The sequence below is a fragment of the Tachypleus tridentatus genome, chromosome 4 (genome assembly GCF_004210375.1).
Source record: "Tachypleus tridentatus isolate NWPU-2018 chromosome 4, ASM421037v1, whole genome shotgun sequence".
In the NCBI taxonomy this organism is placed as follows: Eukaryota; Metazoa; Arthropoda; class Merostomata; order Xiphosura; family Limulidae; genus Tachypleus; species Tachypleus tridentatus.
Window position 1 is genome coordinate 7,201,621 of NC_134828.1, and position 20,344 is coordinate 7,221,964.

Below are 20,344 nucleotides of genomic sequence, written 5' to 3' on the forward strand. Positions count from 1 at the left end.
GACAGTAGAATGAGATGACTGGAATGTTGAATGAGGTGTCTGAAATTTGAAGAAATTTCATCCAAAAAAAATTACTGGGGAGAAAAGATACCCTCCACACAAAACTGTGAGATAAGAAACAGGTAAAAATATGAAGATACAAATAACACAAAGGAAAAGAACAGGAAAGTGAAGATACAAATAAAACATATCTAGAGTAAACTGTGGCCAGACAAATAACAGGTCAAACAACCATCATCCTGACTAAATATGGGAAGAAGGAAAGTCAGTCAGGTGAATGGGAAAAGGAAGCTCAGTGTACATGAAATAACTCACACAGGTGTAACAATGGTTGTCATATCTACCACAGACAATGAGCCCCAGAAGTCACAAAGACTCAGGTCCTGTGTTAAGAATAATGTCACAATGATGGGACAAAGGTGAAATTACTACCACTTGAGAAGTTATAATGGGTAACGAGACAAAAAAAACACTGTCTGGCTTTTTTAGAAATAAAATAAACCAGTGAAATTAATTTTATGTTTTTATTGACCTCCACAAATTTCACATGATTGATTTAAAAAGTTTAAAACACTTACATTCTAGACAGTGCCAAGGAAATGGCTAAAGTTATCTCAAGTATAGAGGGAGTTACACTATGCACGGAAGTTGTGTTGCCCAACTATTGGTGGAGGGCTAATGTCACATGATGTGAGAGTTAGCTCAATAATAATAGCATGCCAACCTGATATGCACTAAAGATACAGCTGTTCTCTGTGTATAAAGATGAGTTACCATTTTGATTTAAAGTTCTTCATCAATAAATTAGGACACAAATGATGTTTTTGTCAAACATAATGATGACAGATCATCCTTTTCCAATATCTTAAGGACTTTCAAATTCTTTAACAATTCTTTCTCTATTTTGTGATGATTAAAACCCACTTGAAGTAAAAATGTATTCTCAAGACAGCTGCTATAGTTATTAATACTTTAATTAAAATAAAGTACAGAACAACATTTCAAACTTCTTAGGTCATCTTTGTCATCCTGAAGATGACCTTAGAAGGTCAAAACATTGTTCTGAATATTACATAGAATGCATACCTCCTTCGTATTTACAACAAAACTACTATTAAAAGCTACCTGCAGTTATCCCTAATTTTCAACAATAGTAGTAGCCACAAACAGAGAGGAAAGCAACCTTTAGGAAGAATCTACCATTGATACTGTGAGATTAACTACCACTCTTATAATCCCACAGCCTAAAGTACGGAGGAATAGCACAGTATGGATTCAAATACAGCTTTCCAATTACACAATACAGAGTTCTACTACTACTTACATAATTAGATCTAGAGGTTATCAAACTCAGCTCATCAATACTGTTTCTTCTACCGATATATTTAAGCACACTTCAATAAATTACTGTTCATACTTTCCATAATATTCTTCCTAAATCAACTTCAGCATTGCTTCACAAATCTTGTATACCTAACATTTTCAAATTAATGTAAGGTTAAAAATGTACAACCACATAACAGGAGTAATACTAGACAGACGGTAACATAATTTCACTGATCTTACCAGTTCCTCTCCAGTTTTAACCTGACCGTGTACCCGTAACGTTGATACAGCATGCGTAATCTGCTTCAAATCTTGGTTAAAACTATCGCACTCATCTAAACAAAACCTGAAAAATTCAACCAATTTGTATACTCATATTACAAAACTCTCTACACAGTAATTACAAATAGTGTTAATCAGCTGACTACCTTTCAAGGTCAAAATGTAGAATGATGAGAATAAATACACTGGTATTTACTGGGAGGGTGTTCCACTGTTCGATATTTTTGGACATAATCTTAAATAAAATATATTAAGATAAAATGTCTAAATATTAAACAACCATGACAAGAGTTTTAGGTAACCAGAGACAGATATTAAAACATTTCAAATTTTTCTCCTTCAGTGAAAGTATATAATGTTGAATACATCTGGTTTACTATGTAGAGATTGCACAAAATACATCTGATTTACTATGTAGACATTGCACAAAATACATCTGGTTTACTATGTAGACATTGCACAAAATACATCTGATTTACTATGTAGAGATTGCACAAAATACATCTGATTTACTATGTAGAGATTGCACAAAATACATCTGATTTACTATGTAGAGATTGCACAAAATACATCTGATTTACTATGTAGAGATTGCACAAAATACATCTGATTTACTATGTAGAGATTGCACAACATAAGCTTAAAGGTTCATAAAAAATAAAAAGGTTTAATAAGGTGAACCAGCCTAACAAAAATTTAGTATTAACTGTTTATTAAGGTGAACTAGCCCAACCATAATTCTGAGCTGACTGTATTCAGATGAACTAATTTAACATAATTTAGTACTGACTGTTTATGAAGGTGAGCAAGTCTAACCGTAATTATCAGTGACAGGGAAAGAAAGGGAAACATATCAACAAACCTTGACAAAAGTGGCTGCAGACATGGGAGTACAAGGTATCTGTCATAAGAAAGAAGCTATTATAGAAAAGAAACATATCTCAAATAACAAGCAAAGAAAAATAGCTGAACCCAAGATTCACGGGTCACAGAATTATAAACTAAACTTAACAAAGAACACAAGCAAAAGAGAACAATAATACCCGAGAATGAAATCCAGTAAGAGATAGAAATGTTACGGTCTTTTAACGAATGGTAGAAGGTCATCGAAGCAAAGACATTGTTTAACAGACCACTCCTGACCAAGGAGAAAGGAATTTAGCCAATGAGACAAAGGTGAAAATCACATGAAATGTGTGCTAGTCCACATAGTGACTAAGAGCTGTTATAGCCTTCACAATTAATGGGTCTACAAAAACCACAAAAGGAAAAAGACCCAAGTGCAAACAACAACCTGTACTTATAACTTAGTACAAAATAGCCTTATTTGAGATGTTACATTAAAATATTAAATCTTTTGAAACAAAAGCTAAAGAATATACAATCAAAGCAAATTTCATTAAGTTTAACACAGAAGCAAGAAATTTAAATGCATGTGGCCAATACAGAGCTAAGGATATTAATGAAGATTAGTGTATACTAATATATGAAGGAATCAATGTGCACAGAGATGTTACTACCTTCCTAGTGGTGGAGAGCTTTTAATGCATGACCACAACATGCACTGACACGAGTTTAGATGAAATAACATCAAATTAGGTGGGACTTCTCAGAAGGTTATTAAGATGCAAATTTCCCTGGCAAAATATGCAGAAGAACTGAGGAAGATAACTAAAGTGTGTGTAGGGGTGAGTATTTGTTTCAAAATTGAACTTTTTGTATAGTGTAGCTCCCCCTTTTAATTTTTGTACTTGTAATTACACACAGAGAGGTATTTATCATGAGGCATGATGATTTAAAGTTGATATTTGATATACCACTTTCGCTTTTGTTCCTAGATGTGTACAGACTGCCTTTCATAGATATAAAAGATAAACTAAAAGATTCAGCTCTGTGTTTAGTCCTAGCACTTCAAGAGTAATTTAAGTTCCTTATAATACAATTTAATCTTCAGTTACATTAAACAGATAAAAAAAAACACACGAAAAATAAAACAGTATCTTCTGCTCTTTATTTACCTGGGAATGAAATTCGTTGCAGGAAACTTGGGGGGGCTTGAGCAACATGATGGGGGAAGTGTTGTTGGCATAAAACCAGAACGGAAGAACTCATCTTGAAGAATTCCAGCGATGTCAGGTCTGTCTGCGGGCCTACTTTTCAACAATCTGAAGATTAACGTATGAGCACTTTCAGATACATTCGAAGGCACACAGTATGTATTATTACTGATACGTGAATATGTTTCATTCAGTGTTGTTGTCTCAAAAGGAGGATGTCCTACCAGCATAGCATACCTAATACACACACAAAAATATGATCAATTATACATTGGATGTAGATCATATTATGTGTTGTAGCTCAGCCAAACTCACAAGCTCCAATACTAGGCAAAATCTTCACAAGCAGTGTTTTAAACTACAGTTGAAATGCCATTATGCACTCTTCTTCACTGGAAATCTGTATTGGACCATTAAAAATCATCATTCTTTCAAAACTCTGTGAGCACATTCAACAAGGTGTAATAAAAGTGATGGTTTGCAGTAATAAACTATTTTAAACAGGACACATCTCAATTTTGTGTCACACAAGTGTCAAACTTCTCTGTCCAGGTGTCATTTAGTCACAAAGTCTTACATTCAAAGTTTCATGAAACTATTTTAAGTTATACCAAATAAGTATAGCATAAAATCATAGCTAATAATCCATATTTTAAAAATATATAAATTGTAAGTTTTTAGTTTTATAAGACAATACTTTGTTAAAAATCCTAAATTCCCCTAGTGTAAGAAATGTGACATATTTTGTCTTGGCATTCCGTCATGTCTATTTTATTTACTAACCCTACAATAACTATGACATTTGATGTAATTTTACTCATTATAAAATCATCATTGCTCAGGTAAGCTATAACTTTAATTCTGTTTGGTTACAGAGCTATCAAATAGCAAATCAAACCCATCTTGACTCACCAACCTGTTATATATATAGTAGAGTTAATGTCTTTAATAAGCACATTATTTCTTATTTTTGGTTAGTACCCACTGTATTCTTCTAGAAGAGAATGTACACAATCATTAAAATGAATGTTAATATTAAAAACTGGTGATTTACATAATCCTACATTACAACAGTGAAGTTGGTTCTATGTAACAAACTGAAAAGAGGTCCATCATGCCATAAACTGATCCATACATATGGGTATAAAAAGTCCACAGTCTGATGTACTCAAGATCTTTAAATTTCTAAAGTACCTGTAAACTTCTATATCTGCAGTTATATTAACTATAGATAACAGAAATTAATTTAATAAGTTCAAAAATGCTTACTAAAAGTTACTAGGTAACTTAGAAGAATTAGTTTTTACAAAATCCAGTGTGTATTCTGGATTAACTGTCTTTGTTTTTTCACACATACTGCTTAATGAACAATCCATAATAATCCAGTGTGTATTCTGGATTAACTGTGTTTGTATTTTCACACATACTGCTTAATGAATAATCCATAATAATCCAGTGTGTATTCTGGATTAACTGTGTTTGTATTTTCACACATACTGCTTAATGAACAATCCATAATAATCCAGTGTGTATTCTGGATTAACTGTCTTTGTTTTTTCACACATACTGCTTAAAGAACAATCCATAATATACCAGTAGTTTTCTAAACAGGTTTAAATACACTTGAAGAAAGTTGAAACTCACATGATACAGCCTATTGCCCAGATATCTGCTTCTTTACCATGTCCCTCCATACTAAGAACTTCAGGGGCAATGTAGTTGGGTGTTCCACAAACAGATCTATTATAAAACAGAAACTAACTTGAAAAGCAAGTTGAAGGATAATTCACTGATGATAAACATATGTTAAAGATACTGTTTGAACAGACAAATTAAAGCATTGTCATTGTTGACAGTAAAATAAATGCAGAAAATACAAGTGACATTTTAGCAGTTCATATTTTGAAGAAAATTATTGTGAGAATCTGTGACCAATAATAAAAAAAAAAGTCACAGATAACCCCCCAAGACTCCCTGCTGACAAAGCTCAATCTGTGACCAATAATAAAGACACAGCTAACCCCCCAAGACTCCCTGCTGACAAAGCTCCATCTGTGACCAATAATAAAGACACAGCTAAACCCCAAGACTCCCTGCTGACAAAGCTCCACATCATGACAACATGCAGCTCACCAACACCCATGTCCTGCACACACCAAAAAAAATTGGGGGCCTTAAAATTTAGAAAGTTAGTACAGTCAATATGGTATCCAGCTTTGCATGGCTCATCTTTTATATTAAGGCACCTTGTTATAGAATGTATTTGGATACAGTTGGAAGGATGCCCTTAATGTCAGAGGTTCTACTGTATGACAAGCTTCCAAAACCTTTTAACAAAACAAATCACAACAACAACATGTGATATGGATAATTAAGCATGTATTTAATATTTGTAAACTGAACAATAAATTGATTAATTCAAGTCCAACAAGCTGTTTTTTTATGTAGTCATTTGATATTTCAAAAATATATTTTTTTCCCCAAAATCATCAAATAGTTAAACATACATTAAACAGCTTGGAAAAAAAGACACCCAAAACACACACAGTCAATAAGTAATAATAAACGAGCACATAATATGGTCGAGGTTAAATGTTCCTGTATACATGATATTCCAACAGTACAAACATCAAGAGCATTACTTACTAGACATTAAAGTTAGATATTTAAACTTAATGTAAAAACAAACAGCATCTTCCTCTGATATACCAAATATAGGAATTGAGACAGAATTTGAAGATAACATGAATATAAGACTTTTGAAACAAGCTAGCTAGAAACACTGATATCAGGCTTACCTTTTTCTGCAACCTTCTGTAACTATGTGGCTGGCCAATCCAAAATCTCCAATCTTTACTTCCATATTGTCACTGAGGAGCATGTTTCCGAGTTTCAGGTCTCTGTGTATAACTCCACAACTATGAATGTAGCCAACTCCTTCAACCAGTTGATGAATATAATACCTGACTTCGTGCTCTGTCAATACTTTCCTTTTCTTTAAAACATGAGCTAAGGACTAAATAAGAAAGTTTGGTTTTAAATGTACCTAACAATGATGGATATTATTAATAAAAACTGATGACAAAATTCACATACCTGTAACACTAAAATCAGTCAATATAAATTAAATCCTTCACAAAGCCAATATCCTTGATCATGAACTAAAATTTCCCCCACCTTACTATTCTGTGGTATTCCCAAAACAATCAGACCCACTAAACAAAGATTCAGAAAATACAAAACTATGGAGTATAATTACCTCATAGTAAAAAAACCAAAGCACAAAAATCCCTCATTGTTTATACATATGTGCATCCTCCATCAGCATTATGTCTTGAAATTTAACAAACACACACAAAAATTAATTTCTATTACAGAATATTTGCAATAATATATGTTAATATTTGAAATAAAATACACAGTAAACAGTTTTCTTTCCATTATTCCTCCAAAAGTTTACTTCTTACATAGTTCAATAAATCCTATATTACTGGTTGGTTTAAAATAAAATATTTCAGAAGACTTTGTCTCATATCCTATATTACTGGTTGGTTTAAAATAAAATAGTTCAGAAGACTTTGTCTCATATCCTATATTACTGGTTGGTTTAAAATAAAATAGTTCAGAAGACTTTGTCTCATATCCTATATTACTGGTTGGTTTAAAATAAAATAGTTCAGAAGACTTTGTCTCATATTCTATGTTACTGGTTGGTTTAAAATAAAATATTTCAGAAAACTTTGTCTCCTATCCTATATTACTGGTTGGTTTAAAATAAAACAGTTCAAAAGACTTTGTCTCATATTCTATATTACTGGTTGGTTTAAAATACAATAGTTCAGAAGACTTTGTCTCATATCCGATGTTACTGGTTGGTTTAAAATAAAATAGTTCAGAAGACTTTGTCTCATATTCTATATTATTGGTTGGTTTAAAATAAAATAGTTCAGAAGACTTTGTCTCATATCCTATATTACTGGTTGGTTTAAAATAAAATAGTTCAGAAGACTTTGTCTCATATTCTATATTATTGGTTGGTTTAAAATAAAATATTTCAGAAAACTTTGTCTCATATCCTATATTACTGGTTGGTTTAAAATAAAATAGTCCAGAAGACTGTCTCATATCCTATATTACTGGTTGGTTTAAAATAAAATAGTTCAGAAGACTTTGTCTCATATTCTATATTACTGTTTGGTTTAAAATAAAATATTTCAGAAGACTGTGTCTCATATTCTATATTACTGGTTGGTTTAAAATACAATAGTTCAGAAGACTTTGTCTCATATCCGATGTTACTGGTTGGTTTAAAATAAAACAGTTCAGAAGACTTTGTCTCATATTCTATATTACTGGTTGGTTTAAAATACAATAGTTCAGAAAACTTTGTCTCATATCCTATATTACTGGTTGGTTTAAAATAAAACAGTTCAGAAGACTTTGTCTCATATCCTATATTACTGGTTGGTTTAAAATAAAATATTTCAGAAGACTTTGTCTCATATCCTATATTACTGGTTGGTTTAAAATAAAATAGTTCAGAAGACTTTGTCTCATATTCTATATTATTGGTTGGTTTAAAATAAAATATTTCAGAAGACTTTGTCTCATATTCCATATTACTGGTTGCTTTAAAATAAAATAGTTCAGAAGACTTTGTCTCATATTCTATATTACTGGTTGGTTTAAAATAAAATAGTTCAGAAGACTTTGTCTCATATTCTATATTATTGGTTGGTTTAAAATAAAATAGTTCAGAAGACTTTGTCTCATATTCTATATTACTGGTTGGTTTAAAATAAAATAGTTCAGAAGACTGTCTCATATCCTATATTACTGGTTGGTTTAAAATAAAATAGTTCAGAAGACTTTGTCTCATATCCTATATTACTGGTTGGTTTAAAATAAAATAGTTCAAAAGACTTTGTCTCATATCCTATATTACTGGTTGGTTTAAAATAAAACAGTTCAAAAGACTTTGTCTCATATTCTATATTACTGGTTGGTTTAAAATACAATAGTTCAGAAGACTTTGTCTCATATCCGATGTTACTGGTTGGTTTAAAATAAAATAGTTCAGAAGACTTTGTCTCATATTCTATATTATTGGTTGGTTTAAAATAAAATAGTTCAGAAGACTTTGTCTCATATCCTATATTACTGGTTGGTTTAAAGTAAAATAGTTCGGAAGACTTTGTCTCATATTCCATATTACTGGTTGCTTTAAAATAAAATAGTTCAGAAGACTTTGTCTCATATTCTATATTACTGGTTGGTTTAAAATAAAATAGTTCAGAAGACTTTGTCTCATATTCTATATTATTGGTTGGTTTAAAATAAAATATTTCAGAAAACTTTGTCTCATATCCTATATTACTGGTTGGTTTAAAATAAAATAGTCCAGAAGACTGTCTCATATCCTATATTACTGGTTGGTTTAAAATAAAATAGTTCAGAAGACTTTGTCTCATATTCTATATTACTGGTTGGTTTAAAATAAAATATTTCAGAAGACTTTGTCTCATATTCTATATTACTGGTTGGTTTAAAATACAATAGTTCAGAAGACTTTGTCTCATATCCTATGTTACTGGTTGGTTTAAAATAAAACAGTTCAGAAGACTTTGTCTCATATTCTATATTACTGGTTGGTTTAAAATACAATAGTTCAGAAAACTTTGTCTCATATCCTATATTACTGGTTGGTTTAAAATAAAACAGTTCAGAAGACTTTGTCTCATATCCTATATTACTGGTTGGTTTAAAATAAAATAGTTCAGAAGACTTTGTCTCATATCCTATATTACTGGTTGGTTTAAAATAAAATAGTTCAGAAGACTTTGTCTCATATTCCATATTACTGGTTGCTTTAAAATAAAATAGTTCAGAAGACTTTGTCTCATATTCTATATTACTGGTTGGTTTAAAATAAAATAGTTCAGAAGACTTTGTCTCATATTCTATATTATTGGTTGGTTTAAAATAAAATATTTCAGAAGACTTTGTCTCATATCCTATATTACTGGTTGGTTTAAAATAAAATAGTTCAGAAGACTTTGTCTCATATTCTATATTACTGGTTGGTTTAAAATAAAATAGTTCAGAAGACTGTCTCATATCCTATATTACTGGTTGGTTTAAAAAAAAAATAGTTCAGAAGACTTTGTCTCATATTCTATATTATTGGTTGGTTTAAAATAAAATAGTTCAGAAGACTTTGTCTCATATTCTATATTATTGGTTGGTTTAAAATAAAATATTTCAGAAGACTGTCTCATACCCTATATTATTGGTTGGTTTAAAATAAAATATTTCAGAAGACTTTGTCTCATATTCTATATTACTGGTTGGTTTAAAATAAAATAGTTCAGAAGACTTTGTCTCATATCCTATATTACTGGTTGGTTTAAAATAAAATAGTTCAGAAGACTTTGTCTCATATTCTATGTTACTGGTTGGTTTAAAATAAAATATTTCAGAAAACTTTGTCTCATATCCTATATTACTGGTTGGTTTAAAATAAAACAGTTCAAAAGACTTTGTCTCATATTCTATATTACTGGTTGGTTTAAAATACAATAGTTCAGAAGACTTTGTCTCATATCCGATGTTACTGGTTGGTTTAAAATAAAATAGTTCAGAAGACTTTGTCTCATATTCTATATTATTGGTTGGTTTAAAATAAAATAGTTCAGAAGACTTTGTCTCATATCCTATATTACTGGTTGGTTTAAAATAAAATAGTTCAGAAGACTTTGTCTCATATTCCATATTACTGGTTGCTTTAAAATAAAATAGTTCAGAAGACTTTGTCTCATATTCTATATTACTGGTTGGTTTAAAATAAAATAGTTCAGAAGACTTTGTCTCATATTCTATATTATTGGTTGGTTTAAAATAAAATATTTCAGAAAACTTTGTCTCATATCCTATATTACTGGTTGGTTTAAAATAAAATAGTCCAGAAGACTGTCTCATATCCTATATTACTGGTTGGTTTAAAATAAAATAGTTCAGAAGACTTTGTCTCATATTCTATATTACTGGTTGGTTTAAAATAAAATATTTCAGAAGACTTTGTCTCATATTCTATATTACTGGTTGGTTTAAAATACAATAGTTCAGAAGACTTTGTCTCATATCCGATGTTACTGGTTGGTTTAAAATAAAACAGTTCAGAAGACTTTGTCACATATTCTATATTACTGGTTGGTTTAAAATACAATAGTTCAGAAAACTTTGTCTCATATCCTATATTACTGGTTGGTTTAAAATAAAACAGTTCAGAAGACTTTGTCTTATATCCTATATTACTGGTTGGTTTAAAATAAAATAGTTCAGAAGACTTTGTCTCATATCCTATATTACTGGTTGGTTTAAAATAAAATAGTTCAGAAGACTTTGTCTCATATTCCATATTACTGGTTGCTTTAAAATAAAATAGTTCAGAAGACTTTGTCTCATATTCTATATTACTGGTTGGTTTAAAATAAAATAGTTCAGAAGACTTTGTCTCATATTCTATATTATTGGTTGGTTTAAAATAAAATATTTCAGAAGACTTTGTCTCATATCCTATATTACTGGTTGGTTTAAAATAAAATAGTTCAGAAGACTTTGTCTCATATTCTATATTACTGGTTGGTTTAAAATAAAATAGTTCAGAAGACTGTCTCATATCCTATATTACTGGTTGGTTTAAAAAAAAATAGTTCAGAAGACTTTGTCTCATATTCTATATTATTGGTTGGTTTAAAATAAAATAGTTCAGAAGACTTTGTCTCATATTCTATATTATTGGTTGGTTTAAAATAAAATATTTCAGAAGACTGTCTCATACCCTATATTATTGGTTGGTTTAAAATAAAATATTTCAGAAGACTTTGTCTCATATTCTATATTACTGGTTGGTTTAAAATAAAATAGTTCAGAAGACTGTCTCATATTCTATATTACTGGTTGGTTTAAAATAAAATAGTTCAGAAGACTTTGTCTCATATCCTATATTACTGGTTGGTTTAAAATAAAATAGTCCAGAAGACTGTCTCATATCCTATATTACTGGTTGGTTTAAAATAAAATAGTTCAGAAGACTTTGTCTCATATTCTATATTACTGGTTGGTTTAAAATAAAATATTTCAGAAGACTTTGTCTCATATTCTATATTACTGGTTGGTTTAAAATACAATAGTTCAGAAGACTTTGTCTCATATCCGATGTTACTGGTTGGTTTAAAATAAAACAGTTCAGAAGACTTTGTCTCATATTCTATATTACTGGTTGGTTTAAAATACAATAGTTCAGAAAACTTTGTCTCATATCCTATATTACTGGTTGGTTTAAAATAAAACAGTTCAGAAGACTTTGTCTCATATCCTATATTACTGGTTGGTTTAAAATAAAATAGTTCAGAAGACTTTGTCTCATATCCTATATTACTGGTTGGTTTAAAATAAAATAGTTCAGAAGACTTTGTCTCATATTCCATATTACTGGTTGCTTTAAAATAAAATAGTTCAGAAGACTTTGTCTCATATTCTATATTACTGGTTGGTTTAAAATAAAATAGTTCAGAAGACTTTGTCTCATATTCTATATTATTGGTTGGTTTAAAATAAAATATTTCAGAAGACTTTGTCTCATATCCTATATTACTGGTTGGTTTAAAATAAAATAGTTCAGAAGACTTTGTCTCATATTCTATATTACTGGTTGGTTTAAAATAAAATAGTTCAGAAGACTGTCTCATATCCTATATTACTGGTTGGTTTAAAAAAAAATAGTTCAGAAGACTTTGTCTCATATTCTATATTATTGGTTGGTTTAAAATAAAATAGTTCAGAAGACTTTGTCTCATATTCTATATTATTGGTTGGTTTAAAATAAAATATTTCAGAAGACTGTCTCATACCCTATATTATTGGTTGGTTTAAAATAAAATATTTCAGAAGACTTTGTCTCATATTCTATATTACTGGTTGGTTTAAAATAAAATAGTTCAGAAGACTTTGTCTCATATCCTATATTACTGGTTGGTTTAAAATAAAATAGTTCAGAAGACTTTGTCTCATATTCTATGTTACTGGTTGGTTTAAAATAAAATATTTCAGAAAACTTTGTCTCATATCCTATATTACTGGTTGGTTTAAAATAAAACAGTTCAAAAGACTTTGTCTCATATTCTATATTACTGGTTGGTTTAAAATACAATAGTTCAGAAGACTTTGTCTCATATCCGATGTTACTGGTTGGTTTAAAATAAAATAGTTCAGAAGACTTTGTCTCATATTCTATATTATTGGTTGGTTTAAAATAAAATAGTTCAGAAGACTTTGTCTCATATCCTATATTACTGGTTGGTTTAAAATAAAATAGTTTGGAAGACTTTGTCTCATATTCCATATTACTGGTTGCTTTAAAATAAAATAGTTCAGAAGACTTTGTCTCATATTCTATATTACTGGTTGGTTTAAAATAAAATAGTTCAGAAGACTTTGTCTCATATTCTATATTATTGGTTGGTTTAAAATAAAATATTTCAGAAAACTTTGTCTCATATCCTATATTACTGGTTGGTTTAAAATAAAATAGTCCAGAAGACTGTCTCATATCCTATATTACTGGTTGGTTTAAAATAAAATAGTTCAGAAGACTTTGTCTCATATTCTATATTACTGGTTGGTTTAAAATAAAATATTTCAGAAGACTTTGTCTCATATTCTATATTACTGGTTGGTTTAAAATACAATAGTTCAGAAGACTTTGTCTCATATCCGATGTTACTGGTTGGTTTAAAATAAAACAGTTCAGAAGACTTTGTCTCATATTCCATATTACTGGTTGCTTTAAAATAAAATAGTTCAGAAGACTTTGTCTCATATCCTATATTACTGGTTGGTTTAAAATAAAACAGTTCAGAAGACTTTGTCTTATATCCTATATTACTGGTTGGTTTAAAATAAAATAGTTCAGAAGACTTTGTCTCATATCCTATATTACTGGTTGGTTTAAAATAAAATAGTTCAGAAGACTTTGTCTCATATTCCATATTACTGGTTGCTTTAAAATAAAATAGTTCAGAAGACTTTGTCTCATATTCTATATTACTGGTTGGTTTAAAATAAAATAGTTCAGAAGACTTTGTCTCATATTCTATATTATTGGTTGGTTTAAAATAAAATATTTCAGAAGACTTTGTCTCATATCCTATATTACTGGTTGGTTTAAAATAAAATAGTTCAGAAGACTTTGTCTCATATTCTATATTACTGGTTGGTTTAAAATAAAATAGTTCAGAAGACTGTCTCATATCCTATATTACTGGTTGGTTTAAAAAAAAATAGTTCAGAAGACTTTGTCTCATATTCTATATTATTGGTTGGTTTAAAATAAAATAGTTCAGAAGACTTTGTCTCATATTCTATATTATTGGTTGGTTTAAAATAAAATATTTCAGAAGACTGTCTCATACCCTATATTATTGGTTGGTTTAAAATAAAATATTTCAGAAGACTTTGTCTCATATTCTATATTACTGGTTGGTTTAAAATAAAATAGTTCAGAAGACTGTCTCATATTCTATATTACTGGTTGGTTTAAAATAAAATAGTTCAGAAGACTTTGTCTCATATCCTATATTACTGGTTGGTTTAAAATAAAATAGTTCAGAAGACTGTCTCATATTCTATATTATTGGTTGGTTTAAAATAAAATATTTCAGAAAACTTTGTCTCATATCCTATATTATTGGTTGGTTTAAAATAAAATATTTCAGAAAACTTTGTCTCATATTCTATATTACTGGTTGGTTTAAAATAAAATAGTTCAGAAGACTGTCTCATATTCTATATTACTGGTTGGTTTAAAATAAAATAGTTCAGAAGACTTTGTCTCATATTCTATATTACTGGTTGGTTTAAAATAAAATAGTTCAGAAGACTTTGTCTCATATTCTATATTATTGGTTGGTTTAAAATCAAAACTTTTTCTCTTTTTTTTAGTAAATTTTAATAAAATAGTGCACAAGATACTTTTGATTAATTTCAACAGAACTGATTTTGATGTACTTATTTGTTACTTAACTATCTTCTGATTCATTCTTTTGATTCATTTCAACAGAACTGATTTTGATGTACTTATTTGTTACTTAACTATCTTCGGATTCATTCTTTTGATTCATTTCAACAGAACTGATTTTGATGTACTTATTTGTACTTAACTATCTTCTGATTCATTCTTTTGATTCATTTCAACAGAACTGATTTTGATGTACTTATTTGTTACTTAACTATCTTCTGATTCATTCTTTTGATTCATTTCAACAGAACTGATTTTGTGTACTTATTTGTTACTTAGCTATCTTCTGATTCATTCTTTTGATTCATTTCAATAGAACTGATTTTGATGTACTTATTTGTTACTTAACTATCTTCTGATTCATTCTTTTGATTCATTTCAACAGAACTGATTTTGATGTACTAATTTGTTACTTAACTATCTTCTTTTTACAACTTTTCTAAAACACAAATTCAGTTGTCACACGAAGTTAATTAACTAAATTGAAATTTTTATTAATCTACATAACTTCTAGAGAAACTAAATTGTGTAGTTGTACACACGAAGGTTACAGTGATGCACATCGGTCAATTTTGCAAGTCAGCTTAACTCATGTTGAATATCACTTATCATGATGAGTGAAGTTTACTTGCAAGTCAAATTTATTTCATTTCTGAGACATGATGTGTAAGATACAAAACCTTCATATTTCAAAAGCACAACGAACTTAAAGTGTGGGTTTGAAACTGTTAAGGTCAATGAAAGTAAGTCATTTTAAAAATTACCTGTTCAAAGTTTTTATAGGATTAAATCTATTAATTACTGCATTACTTAAGTTCTAGTAAGAGGTTTGTCTTTAATATGAAACACTTTTAAAAAACATGTCTACACTGATGGGTCACTTTATCAAACTCATGCTACAAACACACTTTAAATACTTGCATGTGCAAGTGTGCTCATGTGATATGTCTACTGAGAGAAAGAGTGTATTTCATGTAGAAATATGGTTAGATTACTATCAGTTTACAGAACAATGGACACAAGCATGAATTTGTAACTTTTAAAAAGGAGTAAACTATAGGGTGTTTGTTTAACATTTGTTTAAAGTCACTTGGCATCAAAGTTCAGTAACAGTACCAATCAACAGTGAAAGTGTCTTGTACTGAACAATTGTGACTGTCAGTTTCTGGTAACAGACCAAAAGGTGGTTGGATAAGTTTGTTATATGCAACACAACAGACTATGAGCTGATTAACTGGTTCAGTCAAGTACTATAAGGATTCAACAGTCTTCAATCATACCATGTGAGGAACATTATGTCACATGACAATCATCAAACAACCTGAATATTGGTCAGCTGTAAAATATGTCTTTAATAATGGTTTGAATTCAGACCATTGACCAGGAATGATTGGACACATGTAAGATCTCATGAATCACCCAAAACCCTTTTCAGAACTGACAGTAGAAACATGGAAAAGAGTCACAAACACTTGACCTTTAACCCTACTGATGCAAGGAGTCTTAATGTACAGAAATTCTTGTTTAGATGGAAGGAGATATTTGGTTTAATCAGAAGAATAAATAACATCCAGAGTAGATCTAAATGCTTCCTTTGATCAGGCCTATTCATAATTCTGGATTTCAAAACTGATGAAAAAAGGTTCTTTATAGATAACACTGAATCAATCCCTGGTGTTTACTGTTGTCTAACACTGTAAGACAGCGATCAGTCACATTATTAGCCACTATAATCATTGGACACGAATCATAATGAATGATTCTGGAATGAACTTTAACATTAATTTCATCTGCTATGATTTATTTCCTTAATATCCAGGAAACAATCCTGTTCAAACTCTTAGTCATACGAGGCACGTTGCTGTCAAACAAGACATATTTCAAGCACCTTAGTTGTTTTTTGACACTGAATCAAAATTTCAGCAACAAATGATCCAACCTAATATTAAGTGGAAACCCTAATCAAGCAGCCAGTCAGTGTACCTCTCTAGCCAAGAAAGCACAAAAAATAAAAAAAATGAGCCTACACAATAAAATGTTACACAAGTCATCATCATTCTTATGTGAAAAAATTATCCATTTACATTGATTGGTTATTCAAAGAGGTTGTTATGACAACAAACATAACTAAAAAATTATGTTACCTTTCTTGGACAGTTCTCAAGCAGTATATAAATGTGTTTCTCATCTTCAAAACAACCATGGAAACGGACGATATTTTTGTGCTCTAGTAAGCTATGTACTTCAACTTCCCCTTAGAATCTAAAACAAACAAGGTCTATGTTGTGACATTGTTACATACAATTTGTGATTGGCTAAAAACATGTCAACAGATATTTTCTTATCATGCATAATAAAAAATGACTTACCAAAAATCCTTTTCTGCAAAAGATACTAAATGTTAAATGACAATAACTCAATATGAGATACAAATAAAATGAATGAGCAAACATTAATAATAATTACCAATCAAATCAGGAAAATGGAAAAAAAGTGTTTATTAAATGAAGTGCTTATTAAATGAAGTGTTTATTGTTTACTTTATTTGGTAAAACATTTTATTTCTTAAATTTTTCCTGTAAAAACAACTTGTAATCAGACAATAGCAAGATGAAACTTAGATTTCATTAGAAAATACACACACACACACACACTATGCTGAAAAAAGTTACATGTGACAAATATGAGTATACTATATGACCGGTAAAATATTCTATCATAAAACTATCAGTCTCACATTCAATAAAATATGCTCACCAACACTGATCGTGAATAGCTTGAAAAAGGGAAGTTCTGAATTTTACATCAGTTACTAATGAATGAAGATACAATATATCTGTACAACAATTCTAATGTCAATAAGACATTGCACTTAATAAACTATAATGCCTACCTAGATATGCTAACTTTCACATGAAAAATAACCTGAATTTATAACATTAGATACCACTGTCAAATAATAAAGCTATTTTTCATTAGATACCACTGTCAAACAATAACACAAGCTATTTTTCATTAGATACCACTGTCAAACAATAACAGAAGCTATTTTTCATTAGATACCACTGTCAAACAATAACACAAGCTATTTTACATTAGATACCACTGTCAAACAATAACACAAGCTATTTTACATTAGATACCACTGTCAAACAATAACACAAGCTATTTTTCATTAGATACCACTGTCAAACAATAACACAAGCTATTTTTCATTAGATACCACTGTCAAACAATAACAGAAGCTATTTTTCATTAGATACCACTGTCAAACAATAACAGAAGCTATTTTTCATTAGATACCACTGTCAAACAATAACACAAGCTATTTTACATTAGATACCACTGTCAAACAATAACACAAGCTATTTTTCATTAGATACCACTGTCAAACAATAACACAAGCTATTTTTCATTAGATACCACTGTCAAACAATAACAGAAGCTATTTTTCATTAGATACCACTGTCAAACAATAACAGAAGCTATTTTTCATTAGATACCACTGTCAAACAATAACAGAAGCTATTTTTCATTAGATACCACTGTCAAACAATAACAGAAGCTATTTTTCATTAGATACCACTGTCAAACAATAACACAAGCTATTTTACATTAGATACCACTGTCAAACAATAACACAAGCTATTTTTCATTAGATACCACTGTCAAACAATAACACAAGCTATTTTTATATTTATATGTGTATACACATCAATTTTCCAAGCACTGTTTAATAATGGTGTTTACATTTAAAACAACTATATTCAACACTAATTTATAGTGCTGTACACAAGTGTTAGGACAACACAAAACTTTGTCATTCTTTCCATTTTATGGGGCTAATTTTTTCATACCATCATCAAATGTAAATTTCAACACTACGGTAATGCTTCACTGATCCCTGTTGACAACTGATTAGCCATGGTGAGAACATTTATCATTCTTTAGAATTACCATACACTTGTACTAAGGGCACGTCATAAGGGTTCTGTTTGAATGAACGTAGCGATCAAATTTAAGATCTGAAATAGCTGTGATGGTGCAGTCTTAACTATGTACAAATGAACTAGGTAGGAGCTAGCATCTGTTACTAATATGTGCTAGCAAGAAATAAGTGTAATAATACTTCACAAATACAGTTTGATAAAAACAGTGTTCAACACCATATATTAAGTTTTGTTGTCATACCACAGAAAATATGGAAAAAGCTTTACATGATGCTGGTCAGTCTCTGACAAATTGTTACAGTATGTACTGTCAAGTACACCCTAGATCATGACAGGTAAATTTGAAAACAGGAAAGGAAGAGGTAGAATGCCTAAAGTCAATCATACAGATGTTATGTATCTTTGTTTATGTAACCTTTAGGACAAAAGGAAGACTGGTACTGATCTCAACTATTACATAAACAACCATGTACCAAATAACAGAAAAGTGTCCAGATGTACAGTATCAAGAAAACTCAACAAGAATGGAATACTTGGTTTTGTAACAGTTAAAAAATATTTACTTCAATCTTCAAAAATTGTCAAAAGACTAAAATATGTTAAAAAGTACAAAAACTGGATAGATGATTGGAAAAGAATGTTATGAACAGATGAGACCAAGTTTGAAGTATTTGGTTCATAGTACATCCAGCAGAAAAAAGGTGAACAGTATTTACCTCAATGCATGTCGTGCTTACCATGAGGGATAGGGGAAGCAGTGAGATGGATTGATGGTATTTCTCTGCTGAGACAAGAGGAGATATTTCCAAAATAAATGAAATAATGGACCAGTACAAGTATCGTCAAATACTGATCTGTCATGGTATACCAAGTGGTTAATGTATTATTGGTGATGGATTCTACTACAAAGAAGATAATGACCCCAAACACTCATACAACCTATATAGAAATTACTTAGTTAAGAAAGAAATTGTTGGAGTCATTTAAATTATACAATAGCCTCCACAGAGCCCCAGTCTGAACCCAATTGAATAGATCTTGGATTTGACAGACCAAAAGCTTGACAAATCAAAAGTTACTTCTAAAGAAACTTTATGGGAGTGTATTATAAAAAGTTGAAGTAAAATCTCAAAGTATACTTTGATTAAATATATTGCAACAAAGCTTGAAAGACTGTCTGCAGTAATTGAAGCAAAAGGAAACATAAAATATTGTTTGTTGACCTCAAGCACTTCCACCAAGTTTCTACTGTATGAATATTTTGGTTTTTACCTGGGTTTTACTGTATGAATATTTTGGATTTTCACCTTGGTTTTACTGTATGAATATTTTGGTTTTCACCTGGGTTTTACTGTATGAACATTTTGGTTTTTTACCATGGTTTTACTGTATGAATATTTTGGATTTTCACCTTGGTTTTACTGTATGAATATTTTGGTTTTTCACCTGGGTTTCACTGTAAGAACATTTTGGTTTTTCACCTGTAAACCCCCCAACTGTCCTTTGAAAGTACCGTAAAATCTAATTTTTGATTTTGTTCTAACACATTGTTCTAATCATTCCAATAGATATAAACTAATGTCCACACATATTTTTGTAATAATTCCAAGAAATTATACACATGTTATAAATAATTTATGTTAACTGATACT

At 30.0% G+C, this 20,344-nt stretch overlaps 1 protein-coding gene across 1 annotated transcript in view; it reads right to left on the bottom strand.

Annotated features, from left to right (window-relative positions):
• The window catches only part of LOC143250007 (serine/threonine-protein kinase PLK2-like), a 41,373-nt gene extending 21,820 nt beyond the window's left edge, over window positions 1-19,553 (bottom strand). The window contains exons 1-6 of the mRNA XM_076500641.1: window positions 19,430-19,553; window positions 16,887-16,996; window positions 6,464-6,681; window positions 5,310-5,405; window positions 3,627-3,902; window positions 1,567-1,672 (exon numbers count right to left, since the gene is read on the bottom strand). Coding sequence (XP_076356756.1) covers window positions 1,567-1,672; window positions 3,627-3,902; window positions 5,310-5,405; window positions 6,464-6,681; window positions 16,887-16,996; window positions 19,430-19,553 — 930 coding nt within the window. The remainder of the gene's footprint in view (window positions 1-1,566; window positions 1,673-3,626; window positions 3,903-5,309; window positions 5,406-6,463; window positions 6,682-16,886; window positions 16,997-19,429) is intronic.
• Between the last annotated feature and the right edge of the window lie 791 nt (window positions 19,554-20,344).